We start from the raw sequence: 16,453 nt of genomic DNA on the forward strand, positions 1-16,453 counted from the left end.
AACACTCACCACCCACCCTGCCACATTTGGGAAAGCACAGTAGATAAGTGATAAGTTACACAGTTTGTTGTCTTCTGTGCTCTACTTGATCTTTTGTCGATCCTGTTATAGTTACTTTTCTATTGATTTGCTGAGTATGCCCACAGGAAAAAAAAATCTCAGGGTTGTATGTGGTGACGTATATGTACTCTAATAATAAAATTTACTTCAAAGGTTCAATTTAGTGTCCCAGAAATGTGTACCATATACATCCTGAAATGCTTTTTCTTGGCAAAACATCCACGAAAACAGAGAAGTGCCCCAAAGAATGAACAAATGTTAAATGTGAGAACCCTAAAGTCCCCCTCAGCTCCTCCCTCCTGCGCATAAGCGTCAGCGAGCAATAAGCCCCCCTCCTCACCAGCAAAAGAACAGCGCACCCGTACCAAGCTCAAGCGTGAGCTCGGCGGTAGCAAAGCCACGGCTCCTGCAGTTTCCCCAAAGATTATTGCAATTCATCCAGCATTCGGCAACCCACAGGTTCTCACCCTCCCTGGCAAGGGACAGGGAGGTATCCCCCATTTTCACAGCAAGCGGGAGACATAACAACAACCTGCTGGTTTGCGATGTTAAAAAGTCCATTTCGTCGTTTTCTTCGAGCACTGTGCCCGAAGGTCGCAAAGATCTTGGGTCTTCAGGCCCAGAGCGAAAGATTGTCTGGTCTCCCTGATGGCACACGGGTCTCCTGCTGTGACACCGACCCTCAATCCGCCCGAATCCAGAGTCCCGAGATCTTAGGCTTCCAAACACTAGGCCGCCTCTCAGGCCGACCCCTTGGATGCCGAACTTCGGCCAGTCCTGAAACCCCCCGCAAAGAACCAAAGTCTGCGTGTAACTCCAGGTCAGGGTCTTCAAAAGAACCCTGAAAGGGAAAAATAAAGATAGTTAAAGATGGAAATAGAGCTGTTTCCGAAGATGCAAACAAAGGAGTCGCTGTTTAGTACCATGTTAACTCCGCCTCCCTTTGAACTTTTCTTGTGACATTTCCTTTGTAGTTCATTGAATCATCTTGGGATTTAGCTGATGGAACATTCAGTGCAGAATGACAGTTTATGATTATACAGTCAGAATATTTATGTGGTCGGAACAGGTACATTTCTGTTTAGTGGTGACCCAGGTTGAATATTGAAGGGTTCAGTGATGGTAATCCTATGGAAAAAGGACAAGAACTGGATTGGCTCTTTCTCTCTCAAGCAGATGATCATTGTCTTGGGGCTGGGTGCACAAATAACTTGCTGTGGAAAGTTTCCCAGGTCCTTTTCCTCACAGGTAGAATTGGCTTCATTATTGAAGGAACAGTGTGTGTCTCCACCTCTGTCCTTGTGTTGGGGAAAAATGTCATTGTTGAGGCAGCTGAAGATGATTGGTCCCAGAACAAAGTTCTGGGAGCGAGACCGTTGGCTAAATTGACTGCAATCATTTTCCTTTGTACAGGGTCTTCTCTCAGTAGCCGCTGACTTTATGTCATACTTAGTTAAGTGTAGCCTTAATATCAAAGTCAGTCACTTGCCTCACTCCTGGAGCAAAGCTTCAATGAAGTCTGCAGCTAAGTTGGTGTCCAATATTGTTTGACACATTTAGCACTGGCAATCAAAGGGGAATTGATCTACCTAGCTGTCTTTCAGTTGGATTCATTCTTGTTGTAAGTAGTTGTCTGCCCAGGGTCTGACCACACTGCAGCTCAATCCCTACCTCTTGAGCTACTGAACAGGCTCCCCTCTAGCTAGTTGCATCATAAAAACCAATCTGCTGAAGGAACTCAGAGTGTTGAACAGCATCTGTCACAGGAAAAGGATTTGCTGATGTTTTGGGTCAACAACCCACATCTGCATTCTCTGTCTGCAACAGAGCTGTAAAGCTAATTTATTCTGAATAGAAAATTGGACAATATGTTGGGTCTACAAAATCATCAGTCTGATTAATTTTCATACAATTGGTCCATGCTCAATCATTAGGGAAGCAGAAAGTCCTGTTAACAGTGCTATTGGGTGGCATTTATTTATCACTAACATGCTGATCGATGCTCCAGTTAGCCAATGCAAGTAACTATATGTGGCGTAGGTGTACCTGGCGCCATTAAGCACAAGTTGGTACTGAGAATTCTCTCTGCCTGGTATGTGTGATCCCTTAAGCCTCAGAAGACTGAAGTGCAATATTGGCCCAGTGTTACTAGCTGAGGGCAGTCCGAAAGCTTCTGCCTTGTCCGCCTGCTTATCACACTGTCCCATTGCTAAGAATGGAACTGTTCACAGAGTTGCTATTTCACATCAGTGGTTTTTCATTGTTCACCACCACTCATGATGGGATGCAGCAGACCTACAGAACTCCAATCTGACCCATTAAGTTTTGAAATTCAGTAACCGTTTAAAACAGGGGTCCCCAACCTTTTTGGCACTGAGGACCGGTTTCATATTGACAATATTCTTGTGGACCGGCTGACCGGGGGTGGGAGGGGGGAGGGGGTGGTGGTAGGGTTGCCAAATGACAAGAGTAGCAGTCAGATACGGTGGGTTTACCCCGAGAAAGACTACTATGACCATGAAGCCTTGCGCGGGCACCAGTGCGCATGTGTGTACGATTTTTTTCTACAAATCATTTTTGGCGATTCTGTTTGGGGGTGGGGGTGATGTTAATCACGACCGGAATATAGGTGATAAATGGCTAATACACTCAATTTCCTTTCTGAATTTAATATTAACCACGCAGCACATATTTTCCTCGCATGAATATAGTGATAAGTCAATTATCAGGAGAGGACAGGGAGCTTGAAGTAAGTGTTGAACAAACTTCCAGTAGAAGTGGTGGAGGCAGGTTCGATATTATCATTTAAAGAAAAATTGGATAGGTATATGGACAGGAAAGGAATGGAAGGTTATGGGCTGAGTGCAGATCGGTGGGGCTAGGTGAGAATAGCGTTCGGCATGGACTAGAAGGGCAAAGATGGCCTGTTTCTGTGCTGTAATTGTTATACGGTTATATAAGTCAATAGCATCATAACAGTTTAAGTAACGTTTGGATATTAAACACGCAGCACGTATTTTCCCCGTATGAACATATAAAATCATTGCAACACACCAATATCGCTGAATCAGTGGGCGCCCTGGGCTTGTTTTCCTGCAACAAGACGGTCCTATCGAGGGGTGACGGGAGACAGCGATACTCGAACGGGGTTCCTTATGTCTAGTCCATTCCGCAATTTAGTTTTCGTTGCATTCATCGCAGAGATATGTTGGAAATGGAAGCAATGTTTTCAGTCCTTTCATGGCTATCTCAGGATTTTTAGCTTTGACTTTGGTCCAGAATGCCGGCAGAGATGTTATGTCAAACATACTTTTCAGCCCGCCGTCATTCGCAAGCTCGAGGAGTTGATCTCCTTCTCGCGCTGAAATGGATGACACGCGGGTAATGACCTCACGTGCATTCAAGCTCAACAGAAGACGTGACAGAGAATGAGGAAAGGTGCAGCTGACTCGTATCGCCAAATCATATCGCTTCCTCGCGGCCCAGTAGCGCATGCTTTGCGGCCCGGTACCGGTCCGCGGCCCGGTGGTTGGGGACCCCTGGTTTAAAACTTGCTTCCTTTGCTGTTTAGTCTCAGCTCACACATGGGAATTCATCCTGCACGGTAGGATGGAAGAAGACTGAATTCTGAACATACTCTTTAATCCTTCACTTTGTTGGAGTATTGCCAGAAGATACAGGAACAGAATTAGGCCATTCAGCCCATTGAGTCTTCTTTGCCATTTGATCATGACTGAATAATATCCAGCTCAAACCCTAGGTCATTAGGAGTATCATTGTTTGATGAAGGGGACCGGTGTAAACTTGGAGCAACAAGCAGTCAGAATCATGTCAGAAGTGGAAGAAAGTACCGGAAACGTTTGTCAAAGACAAACTTGAATCTCAGACCCAGATTTGTTAGAGGATATTGTATCTGACTAACTGACACGTGTTTATTGAGGAAGTAGCAGCTCTGGTTTTGTGGTAGCTGTAGACTGCCAGATGTGGTTCGGTTGGTTAACACTTGCCTCAGGATTAAACGGTGAGGTTCAGATCCCACTCTAAGCACTTCGACAAAAAGTCTGAATCTAGCTGTCAGAGGAGCTGTCTTTCAGGTAGATGTGTATTACAGAGTGATCCTCTCACCGCTGTGGACAATGCATAGGTATCCTGGCCCTAGAGAAAAGTTATCCCTGCTCTACCAGCCATTATTTATTAATTAGTGGATCTCACTGTGCCAGCTCAGAGGTGCAGCTGATGCAGTGACCTGCAATCAACCCCGGCCTCTGGTGCTGACTGTGTGGCACTTACACATTTTCCTTGTGCCCACATGGGTTTCCTCTGAGTGCTCTGGCTTCCTTCCTCATCCTAAAAGTGTACAGGCCCGTGGGTCAGTTTGTCACTGTATAGTGCAGAGGAGTGGCAGTAACTGGAGGGATTTAATGGAAATGTGTGGAACATTAAAGATGGTAGTCCATATGGACTGCGCCCCAGGGTAGCTGAAGAGATTGTGAAGGCATTAGTAATGATCTGTCAAGAATCAGTAGATTCCAGAATAGTTCTGAGGGCTGTAAAATTGCAAAAGTCAGTCGGTCTTTAAGAAGGGAGGGAGGCACGAGAAAGGAAATTACAGGCCAGTTAGCCTGACCTCACTGGTTGTGAAGATGTTAAAGTCCATTATTAAGGATGAGGTTTTAGGGAACTTGGAGCCACATGATAAAATAGGCTAAAATCAAAACGGTTTCCTTAAGGGGAAATCTTGCCTGACAAATATGTTGGAATTCTTTGAGGAAATAACAAGCAGGATGGACAAAGGAGATCAGTTGATGCTGTGTACTTGGATTTTCAGAAGGCCTTTGAGAAAGTGCCACACATGAGGTTGTTTAACAAGATGAAAGCCCATAGTATTACAGGAAAGATAATAGCATTGGGAGAGCATTGGCTGATTGGCAGGAGGCCAATGGAAATAAAAGGGGCTGCTGGTGACTAATGGTGTTCCTCAGAGGTCAGAATTGTGACCGCCTCTTTTCACGTAATATGCCAGTGATTTGGATGTCAGAATTGATGGCTTTGTGGCCAAGTTTGCGGATGATATAAAGATAGGTGGAGGGGCAGGTAGTGTTGATGAAGCATGAAAGGGCTTAGACAGATTGGGAGAATAGGCAAAGAAGCAGCAGATGGAATACAGTGTAGGGAAGTGTATGATCATGCACTTTGGTAGAAGGAATAACGGCATAGACTATTTTCTAAATGTGGAAAATTCAAAAATCAGATGTGCAGAGGGATTTGGGAGTCCTGCAGGATTCCCTAAGGGTTAACTTGCAGGTTCAGTCTGTGGTGAGGAAGGCAAATACAGTGTTAGCATTCATGTCAAGAGGACTAGAATACAAAGGCAAGGATGATATTCTGAGGCTTTATAAGGCATTGGTCAGCTCACATTTGGAGTATTGTTAGCAGGTTTTATCTAAAACAAAATGTGCTGGCATTGGAGAGGGTCCAGAGAATGATTTACGAGGTTCATAAGAATGATTCTAGGAATGAAGAGGTTAACGTTTGAATAGCGTTTGAATAGCGTTTGATGGCTCTGGACCTACATGCGCAGAAGCTTGGGGGGGGGGGGCGGGGGATCTTATTAAAACCTAACGAATATTGAAAAGCCTAGATGGGCTGGATGTGGAGAGGATGTTTCCTGTAGTGGGGGGGGGGGATCTTATTAAAACCTAACAAATATTGAAAAGCCTAGATGGGCTGGATGTGGAGAGGATGTTTCCTGTAGTGGGGGGGGGGGTGCAAATCTAGGACCTGAGGGGACGGCCTCAGAAAAAGGGACATTCATTAGAGCGGAGATGAGGAGGAAGTTCTTTAGCCAGACAGCAGATAATCTGTGGAATTCATTACCACGAGCATTGGGTATATTTAATGTGAATGTTGATAGGTTCTTGACTAGTCAAGGTGTCAAAGGTTACAGGGTAAAGGCAGAAGAACAGGGTTGAGAAGGAAAATAAATCATCCATGATGGAATGGCAGAACACACTTGATGGGCCAAATGGCCTAATTCTGCTCCTATGCCTTAATGGCCTTAATGGGCACTTACTGGTCAGTACAGGATTAATGGGCCAAAAGGCATGTTTCCATCCTGTATGACTCTACAACTCTATGATTGATTATTTCATTGTTACACTACATTACCTAGAAATGACACTTTGAAAGTATTTAATTGCTATAAAGTCCTTTGGGTTATACTAAGGTCATGAATAAAAGGTACCATTTAAATACAAGGCTGAATTATGTGTGTGTGTGTGTGTGTGTATATAGACAGACACACACACATACATATATACACACACACACTCTTATTTATTTATTTAAATTTCCTTTTTGAAATTTCACCTCATCTCTTTTCTAAGGTTATGTCCTTCCGTTCTAAGGCTGTGCCCTCTGGTCCTATAGTCACCCACCCACTACTAGAAACATCTTCTCCACATCTGCTCTATCTAGGCTTCAGCATTACATCCTTGCCTTTCTATTCTAGACCTTTTAAAATGAATGTTAATGTTGCATTTGCCATCCTTCCTACCAACCTGCAGGTTAACCATTAGGGAATTCTTCACGTGGACTCCCAAGTCGATTTGTATTTCTGAATTCTGAATTTGCTCCGTGTTTAGAAAATAGTCTACGACTTTATTCCTTCTCAAAAATGCAAGACCACACACTTCCCAACACTCTATTCCACCTGCCACTTCTTTGCTCATTCTGCTGATCTGTCTGAGTCCTTCTGCAGACTCCCTGCTTCCTCAACACTACCTGCTCCTCCACCTATCTTTGTATCATTTGCAGGCGTGGTCACAAAGCTAATAATTCTGTCAGCACTTGCATATAACATGAAAAATAGTAGACCGACACTGACCCCTCCAGAACACCACTAGACATCGACTGCCAACCAGAAGAGGCCCTCTTTATTCCCACCCTTTGCCTTTTACCAGTTAGCCAATCCTCTGTCCATGCTAGTATCTTTCCTGTAGCACTATGAGTTCTTATTTTGCTTAGCAGCTACCTATGCAGCATCTTGGCAACAGGCTTCTGAAAATCAAGTAAGCATCCACTGACTCACCTGTGTCTATCCTGCCTGCTATTTCCTTAAAGAATTCCCACAGATTTGTCAGGCAGGATTTCCCCTTAAGGAAATCATGCTGAATTAGGCTAATTTTATCATGTGCATCTGAATACCGTGAAACCTTATGCTTGATAATGAGTGGAGAAGGAAGGTCAGGAACACAGTAAGACCAGTGATATGGGGGCAGATGAAGTTTAAGCTTTGGTAGTGGCACATCCTCTGAAAATGTTTGGACACAGGCAAAGAGATAAAGGAGTTAAAGAATGTATTTGGGATTGTAAATAGTCTCTTATGGAAGCAAAGGACTCTGTAAAACCCTGTTACAACATATTAGTTAAGCATTAGCTTGCACCGACTTCATCAAAAATGCCTCTATCTTTGGAAAGTGTGGAGGAAGCTAATCATGACGATACCAGAGGTGAGAGACCACAGATATCTCGAGAGGCTGGGATTACTCCCTGCAGAGCAAAGAAACCGTATAACAGCCTTAACTAAATTGTCCACATTTGAACTAATGATAAATAACTTCCTTTAACAAGAAAATTGATTACCGTGAGTTATAGATTTATTAGCAACAGACTGAGAGGGGAGATGAGGTTAAAGCTGGAAGATGCTAGCTGTAAATCAGGTGGAGTTTGATCCCTTGGGTACTTTCAAAAGGCAATTAGATGTACTAACTTGTGGGTTAGGGAGGGAAGGATTTGGGACTAAACTGGATGGTTCTTTCTGAAAACCAGTCACAGGGAGAACGTAGAAACTCCTTACAGGCAGAGAGGTGGACATCAGTGGGTGTTTGAAGGCTGGTATGGACTTGGCAGGCCGAAAGGCCTCTTCTCGCACTGTATGACTCTGACCTCATGGTAGAGGATGTTGTCTGTTTGATAATACAGGGAATTGGTTTGACAATGTGGAATCACAGAGCAAATTCAGTTCATCAAGGCTGTGTCAAATCTATGACTGCATGCTGCATTCCTACTCAAATATTTAATATTTACCCATGAACACGAGAAAGTCTGCAGACACTGGAAATCCAAAGCAACACGTACAAAATGCTGGAGGAACTCAGCAGGTCAGATAGCATCTATGGAAATGAATAGATAGTCGATGTCTGGGGCCGATACCCTTTTCAGGACTGAAAAGGGAGGGGAAGATGCCAGAATTAGAAGGTGGGGGGGAGGGAAAGGGGGCTAGCTGGAAGGTGATAAAAGCGGAACTTCCCAGTGGCCAAACATTTTAATTCCCATTCCCATTCCAATATGTTGGTCCATGGCCACCTCTTGCACTAAGATGAGACCACCCTCAGGGAGGAGGACCAGCACCTCATATTCCGTCTGATGAACATCCAACCTGATCAATTTTTCCCTCTGGTAAAAAATGTTTTCCCTTGCTCTCCCCTCTTCTTCTATTCCCCTCTCTGGCCTCTTAAACCTCTTCTCACCTACCTATCACTTCCACCCAGGTCCCTTCCTCCTTCCCTTTCTCCTATGGTCCACTCTCCCCTCTTATCAGATTCCTTCCTCTCCAGCCCTTGACCTTTGCTTGCAGCCCACCTGGCTTCACCTATCACCTTCTAGCTTTTTCTACTTTCCCTCCCTCTATTGTGGCATCTTCCCCCTTCCTTTCCAGACTTGATGAAGGGTCTCGGCCCGAAATGTCAAAGGTTAATTCATTTCCATAGATGCTGCCTCACCTGCTGAGTTCCTCCAACGTTTTGTGTGTGTGTGTGTTAGTTAGGTATTCACATTTGGAAATTATTACTGAACGTGCTTCTGTTCAGCTGGTACTTTCCACATCATAACTTTCAGTGTGGAAGAGTTTCTCCTCAAGTCATCTCTCACCCCTTTGGTATTTTCCTTAAATCTGTCCACTGGTTACTCATCTTCTGCCTGGCCACTAACTCACTGTGTTAATTATTACTGATTCTGTTAATTATTACTTATTATACTAATGGTGATTTACTGTCTTCAGAAGCTGGGTATCTCCCTGGGGATTTTGGGCATGGTTTAAAGCTGCAGATAAAAAAGACGAGATTGTGAATGCTTCATTTAAGCAGCATGGGTACAGTGGAGTAGCAGGTGTTCAAAATAAATCTAAATAAAGTTACTTAACAACAAAATAACAATTAAAGTAAAAAATCAACAAAGCTGTTGTTGATTTGAGAGAGTTATTAGATCCTCAACACGAGAAAGTCTGCAGACGCCGGAAATCCAGAGCAATGCACACACGATGCTGGAGGAACTCAGCAGGCCAGGCAGCATCTATGGAAATGAATAAGCAGTCGACGTTTCGGGTCAAGACTCTTCTTCAGGACTGAGCAGGAAGGAGGAGGGTGCCAGAGTAGATCCTCAGTTCTTATTCTAGTAAACGGTGTTACAGGTTCCATTGCCCTAATGAAGACACATCTTGTGGAAAAACTGAAACGCATCTTGCGTCCTGAAGAAACACAAGGCATAGAGTGTCAAATACGGAGAGAACTCAGAATCTTGCTTTTGCATTTTAAGCAATAGCTGGCTCTGCAGCACTGTCACCACAGGACTGTGTTGTGTTCCAGGAAGTGGTCACCTCACAGTGTTATCCCTTGCAGGCACAGAGGCAGTAGGTAACCACTGGAAAGACAAAGGGTAGATAGTGTATCTCACTATCTAATTAGTACTCCTTTCTGAATGTTGATGAGGGAGATGCAAATCTGATCACTATACCACAGGAAGGCATTGGAGAGGATGCAAATGAGCTTTTTGTTAGGGCTGAAGTTTTATTGCTACCAGGAGAGAGTTTGAAGGCTGGAGTTGTTACTTTTGGAGCAAGGAGGCTGAGAGGAGAATTGATTGAGTTTTATGAAGTAACAAGGGTTAGGGACGGAAGGAATGGGACAAATCCAATTCTTTAAGCAATGACGACATTCGGAATCAATTGAAGTTCAATGGTGGAACAGCTGGAATAGCGATGAAAAAAACATATTCTTACCCAAAGACTAGTGGAGGATCTGGACCTCTGTGAATGAAGGGGTGTTTCACAAGTTCCATGTCCAAAGTAAATTTATTATTAAAGTACATATGTCAGCATATACAACCCTGAGATTCATTTTTTTGGCGGGCAATCACAGTAAATAGAAGAAAAACAATAGACTCAACGAAAGACTGCCCCCAATGGAATAGACAGTCAACGTGCAGAAACCCTCACCACATTGTATGAGCTCACAGAAACCACAAACGTACAAGGCCGTGGGCATGGAGCTGGAAAATGGAAGCAACAGCCACTGATGCAGTTGGCTAAATGACACACTTTGGTGTCATAAATGTCTCCTCCTCTGTGATTCAGCTAAGTGATGCCATGTGACAGTGAATTTAGAGATAGCAGAGTATTTGAAAGATTGAGGAGCAATGGGAAGGGACTTGAGGCCAGCATAGATCAACCATTATCGTATTGAATGTTGAGGCAGCCTGGAGTGGCCTAGCCCTGCTCCCATTTTCTTGTGTCCTGCTTGTGGGCCGGTGGGATAGTCCCGTGAGCCAGAATAAGCTCAATGAGCTGAAATGGCTTCCTTCTATGTTGCAAGGAAATACAGAATTCAGAATTCTTCTTTGTACAAGGGAGGGTGGGGCCAGCTAAGGCTGAGACAGAAAATCTGTACAGGAGCAATTGGAGGAACTGAAAGAGTCAAAATCATGATGAATAAATAGAGGCAGGAGATAATAGTGAGCATAAGTATTGACAAAATTGTGTGTGTAGGTGGGCTGGTTGGGGGGTGGGGGTGCTTGGTTTTCCAAATGGTATTCAATAGGCTAAAGTTTTCTGGTCTAATTAGGATGTATCCTAAGTTGCTAAGTGAACAAAGGGTTACAATCTCAGAACTACCGCTCATAAACATTAAATCCTCATCGGATATGATTCCAGAGACCTGGAAAATTGCTAATGTTAGTTCATTAACCCATAGGAAGTACAGGTCAGTAAACTGAAAGGGCATATTCTAGAAGTGATTGTTGGGAGCACTATTAATAATTGCTTTTATTTTCTTTATTAATATGAACTTGCTAGAGATTTGTGAGTTGAGGCCAATGCAGCTGAAAATGAGGAATTTCAGAAGGTGTTTTCTTTAGAACAGAGGGCGCTGGGAGAAGAGTAAACAGGAATGTTTCTGCTCTGGCACTCTGTTTCTATGACTAGACAAAGTGAATTATGCCATGCTCTTCCCACTGCTCAGAAGAGTTCCAAACCAAGGAAAATAAATTTTAAAGTAACGGCTAAGAGAACTGCAGGTAATATGAGAGTAACTTCCTCAAGTTGTGACAGAAGTGTATTGGTGAAGGGTTTGTGGAAGAACATTCAGTCACAGACTGCAAAAAGGAATAAGATGAGTAATTGAAGGGGAAGGCTGCCTGGCTATAGGGAAGGACGATGGAATAGGGGAATCTGAAATGGCCCTGTAAAAATGTAGCTTTTACAGGATATTCTGGAGGGCTTTCTGTGTTGTAATGATCCACTGGTCCTATCTTCTCAATCTTTTTATTTGCAAGGTGGACATCCAGTTTCTCAAATGAGTATCTAACATGAGCAAAGCTCTCTAATGCATAAATCATCCTCAATTTATAAAGCTGATGATCACATGAATCATTTTACAACCTTCTGTACTTCTTTGGCATTCAGTTTCTTTCTCTTTCTATATGTCACCCTCTCACCATAGACTCGTAATGAGTTGGTTAGTATTGTGAATGCAAATTAACAGCAACAATGTAGGAGAAATAACAATGAAAAGATCATTACCAATAAATAAACATATCTAGGGTAAATATGATTCAGGTAAACACAAAACATAAAACGCAAATGGAAAGTAGGACTGTTAGTTGTTTGAACTCTGACCACCCACGCAAATTTACTGTTCACCAGGAAGCAATAATTTAACTCACATCAATATAAACTTAGATTAAAATTTGTATTGACAACATAATTTAAACTATAACAAACAAATTAAAGAAAAGGACCCATTGCACGTATATTAGTCTGTAGTAGGCACATGATTGTTGGGGCTTATTGTTGCATAATCAATCTAGTTTGCTTCACTTCGCTTTCTCACAGTACTGAACAATTCTGCCTGAAAATACAGTCCAAGCAAAACGTAGATATATATCCAATGCAACTCCCAAGGACAAGGCATCGAACTTTCTCCAAGGTCGTGCGATAACTAGCTAATTAGAAGTTATCTGTACATTCTCCATGAGACCATTGTCTGCATGAGGATTTTCCGGGAGCCATATCTGTCCTTCCAAATGAGTTCATGTTCTTCTGCTGTGTTTGTTGTCTTCCTATTTTCCTTCTTTTGTCGCCTTCTGCCAAAACTTCTGCACTCTCTCCAGAAAATAGCTACCCCAATCTCTCTAGAATGTTCCAGGGCATCTTACTGGACAAAATATTAGTAAGATGAATCCTGTTGGCTATTACAATAAGCCTAACTTAATCAACTGAATTATTATTTTAAATGTCAAAAGAAATGTAATACTCACTTGTACAATGTAATTAAAGGAACACATTGCATTTTGAGAAAATCTGCAGAAAATAAAATACCTAATGGCATAACTGTATTAATAAAATGAAGCATAGTCTTGCATATATTATTACATATTTTTACAGAAGATCTGATGATTATTTGCAGCATTTTCTCTTTTGTTTTTAATTTCTCTACTTCCTTGGCTCACGATTGTGTATCCTTACACAGTCCTGAATCTCTCTGTAAAGAAAATTTACATTTCACCTCTTACTTCTCAACAGTTCAGGAGATAATTAACGTACAGCTAAAATGCAAATTCTTTTCTTCCAGAAATTTTGTAATGTTTCCAGAAATTCATTGGAATCCCTCCCAAACAGTCTTTGTGTCTTCTGGAAAAATTATCTGAAGGAAGCAGACTTTTCTGACAATTTACTGAAGGAATTGCCATCGAACATCTTTGAGCTTCAGGTATTTCTCCAGATTGTTTTTCTTTTGCATATAAAAGCTCTGTTTCAGTCATTCAATGCAGAGCCCAAATGGATGCAAAAGTTCACACATTGGATGTCCATGGGCTTTCTCCAAATGGGACCATAACTTTTAACAAAAGGCCACTTACATTGATGGTGTGGAAGTATGTAAAACTCCACAGATGTCAGTGCATTGTGTAGATGTGAGAAGGAAGTTATCATGTTAGAAGATTGAACAAAAGCTTAGTGGATATCCAGCTGGAGCACTGCCTTCTATTTAGCCATCAGAGGCACTGAAGTGGGCTAATAGGATACACTACTGCAGTTTGGAGTTAGAAGTCATGAGGATTGGTTGTATGCGCATGAAATCAGATTCAAGCTACCCAGGAGGAAAATCCAGAATTAGCTCTCCGGGCACAAAATAGTGGAATCTTGAAACTCTGCCCTATCCCTAATCCAGCCTCCCTTGAAAATGCTTCAGTTGCTGAGCATCAAACTAGAGGCTTTTACCACCTCAACTTAAAGGTTTTTGTAATGTATGGGTACCGAGGAATGTGAAGCGAATGCATTCGAATGAACCCTAAAGAGAGGTCAGCCAAGATCTAATTGAAAGCCGCAAATGTCTGGGGAGTGTTCTGTAAGCTTCCCTGAAAAAGTCAGAGGGAGGAAAATGGAGAATTACTGTGGAAAGCCCACTGCTGCTGTACACCTAGTGTTTCCTTGTGCATGCAGAGCCTTGGAGAACAGTGGCCTGTTGTATTACACCTTCACACCAGTCCTAAACCACTCCAGATCTTGGTTTAGGACTCTCACCATTGCAATACTCCTGCCGGAACAGTAGATGGCACTCCAGCATAGTCCTCACTTGCACTGCTGATATCTCCTCATTGTGAGCACCATGTTACCAGCTTCTTCTGGTAAGCTATCTCCTTCAGCTCCTTGGGCCCTTTACTCACCTTCAAACTGTGCTCTGTTGCGTTGCTGTTCAAAGTTAGTGAATATTTTGGTGTTAGTTTGTGCTATGAACTTGCAGAAAAATAATCTCTAAACTCTGTTGTAACTTACACCAGGCCCTGAATTCCCTGAAGCTCTCTGGCAATCAGTTGCAGTCTCTTCCCCCAGTAGACAGATGGCAATGCCACAATATCAAGTCGCTGGATCTCTCTCGAAATCAGTTTGGAAAGTAAGTACTCTGTATTTGTGACAGTGCGATACCTGTCCTGTTTTCTCCTTGATAATGCACTCAACAAGTGGTGGGGCTGAGATTCCAGGAGACTCGGGTCAATTGAAGTAGCTGACAGGTGCAGCTGTCAGTGGTAAAAGGTAACACAAACAAAATGCTGGAAGAACTCGGCAGGCCAGGCAGCATCTACGGAAAAAAAGTTAAACAGTTGTTGTTTCCGGCCAAGACCCTTCATAAGGACTGGAAAGAAAGATGAGAAGTCAGAGTAAGAAAGTGGGGGGAGGAGAGGACAAAGTACAAGGTTGTAGGTGATTGGTAAAACCAGGAGACGGGGAGGGGTGAAATAGAGAGCTGAGAAGTGGATGGGTGAAAGAGATAAGGGGCTGGAGAAGGGGGAATCTGATAAAAGAGGACAGAAGACCAAAGGGAAGGGGAGGAGCACCAGTGTGGTAAAAGGCATTGAACCACTCCAGATCTTGGCAAGAAAGATGAGCTGGGGTTGCCGGTGGAGTGAGTATTTGGGGAAAAGTTCACCCCTTTAAGGGTTCTCTTTCTTTGCCTCCAGTTCTATTGAATAGATGAGGCCATTACAGATTTGTTGAGACATACAATACAGAAACGGGCCTTTCAGCCCAACGAGTGGTACCAGCCTTTGGTTTCTCCACACATTCCCATCAGAGCCCACCCCCAGAGATAACACTGCAGACTCCATTCTGCTGCTGGGGCAGTCAGCTGGGCATGCAAGAGCTCTGAATCTGTCCAGGCACTGGAACTGCGGAACGAACTAAAGTCACAAACCTCAGTGTGTGTGGCTTCTATGTTACTCATGAGTCCAACCAGCCATACATTCCCTCACTCCTATAAACAGTACCTTCTGTGCCTTGTGTGTTTAGCGCTTGCCTTGCTCATTTTCCTTCTGGAGTAGGTCAGGAGAATTTGGTGCTGAGGGTTGCCAGTAATTCACTGGAAAATTATGCCCATGTACAACAGGCGTCTCCATAATGTGCCCATTGCATGGCAATGGGGCGTTTGTTGGATCCCGCTGGCTGTGGCAGACAGTTCCAAAGGTGGACCTGGTGTCTTTCTGGGATACACCATTCCAGGTGTCAGTGGATTTGGTGCTGCAGTCTGGTAACCAATTGTGCTGGGACTCCCCAGAGTTCCACCAACACTAGCCAGTCTGAAACTGAACAGGGATTCACAAACTACAGATTTGGAGAATGGGGGGGAGGGGAGGTTTTATTTAAATTTTGCTCTGCTTTAATGTTTTAATCATTTCAGTGTGTCATCGTAGCAACAAGCAATCTGTTGGAAGACCTCGGGATCAAGTGGTGTCTGGGGCTGTTGGACCGCTGAGCTCTTCCTGCAGGTTGTTTGTTGTTCTTGGTTCTGCAGTCTTTTGTCTCCTCTATCATCATAGCAACTTTAATGGTATTTCAATGCCTGGCTATCAGCAGAAGATCTATTAGAACTGTCTCTGACGTTGGTGGAGCTCCGCCCTGGACGGTCCCAAGCCCGGCTGTGAAAAGAGAGGGGTTGGGCATGGAGCTAGCAACCCCATCCCGTAAAAACCCAGAGCTACAGAAACGCCAGCAGAAACTCCAGGGACCTCATCCCTGGGAGAGGAAGGAGACATCAAGAAGATGGGCCACTTCTGGAGGCAACGTGAAAAACTGGCCTAGGACAGGGGACCCAGGCAAGCTACTGCCGGCAGCCTCTGTCCCAGTGGGGGTGATGGGACTTAAGAAGAAGGAGAAGAACATTGGTGGGAGTTGAAGTTCAAGTTTATTGTCATCTTGACTGTACATGTGTACAACCAATGATGCAGCCAGACAGGACATTCTCAATGGTGCTCCCGTAGAAAGTTGTTAGAAGGGTGGTGAGCCTTGCACACCTCAGTCTCCTCAGAAAGTATAAACGCTGCTGTGCCTTGTTGACTTGTGAGGAGGTGTTGTGGGTCCAGGTTAGATCGTCTGTTATGTGCACACCAAGGGACTTTGTGCTCTTCGCGGCAGAGCCATTGGTGTGCAATGGAGAGTGGCTGACCTGTGCCTTCCAGAAGTCCACAGTCATCTCTTTTGTCTTGGCCACGTTGAGACTCAGGTCGTTGTTCTCGCACCATTTGACAAGCGTCTCTACCTCTGTCTCTGTGTGCCAGCTCCTCATTG

General features: G+C 43.7%; 1 protein-coding gene across 5 annotated transcripts in view; it reads left to right on the forward strand.

Moving 5' to 3' along the window:
• lrrk1 (leucine-rich repeat kinase 1) overlaps positions 1 to 16,453 on the forward strand; it is a 209,902-nt gene that overhangs the window by 72,672 nt on the left and 120,777 nt on the right. For all 5 annotated transcript variants that reach the window (XM_072278376.1, XM_072278373.1, XM_072278375.1 and 2 more), the window contains 2 exons: positions 12,966 to 13,103; positions 14,173 to 14,285. In XM_072278376.1, the coding sequence (XP_072134477.1) occupies positions 12,966 to 13,103; positions 14,173 to 14,285 (251 nt within the window). The remainder of the gene's footprint in view (positions 1 to 12,965; positions 13,104 to 14,172; positions 14,286 to 16,453) is intronic.

The sequence above is a fragment of the Mobula birostris genome, chromosome 14, assembly GCF_030028105.1.
Source record: "Mobula birostris isolate sMobBir1 chromosome 14, sMobBir1.hap1, whole genome shotgun sequence".
Lineage (NCBI taxonomy): Eukaryota > Metazoa > Chordata > Chondrichthyes > Myliobatiformes > Myliobatidae > Mobula > Mobula birostris.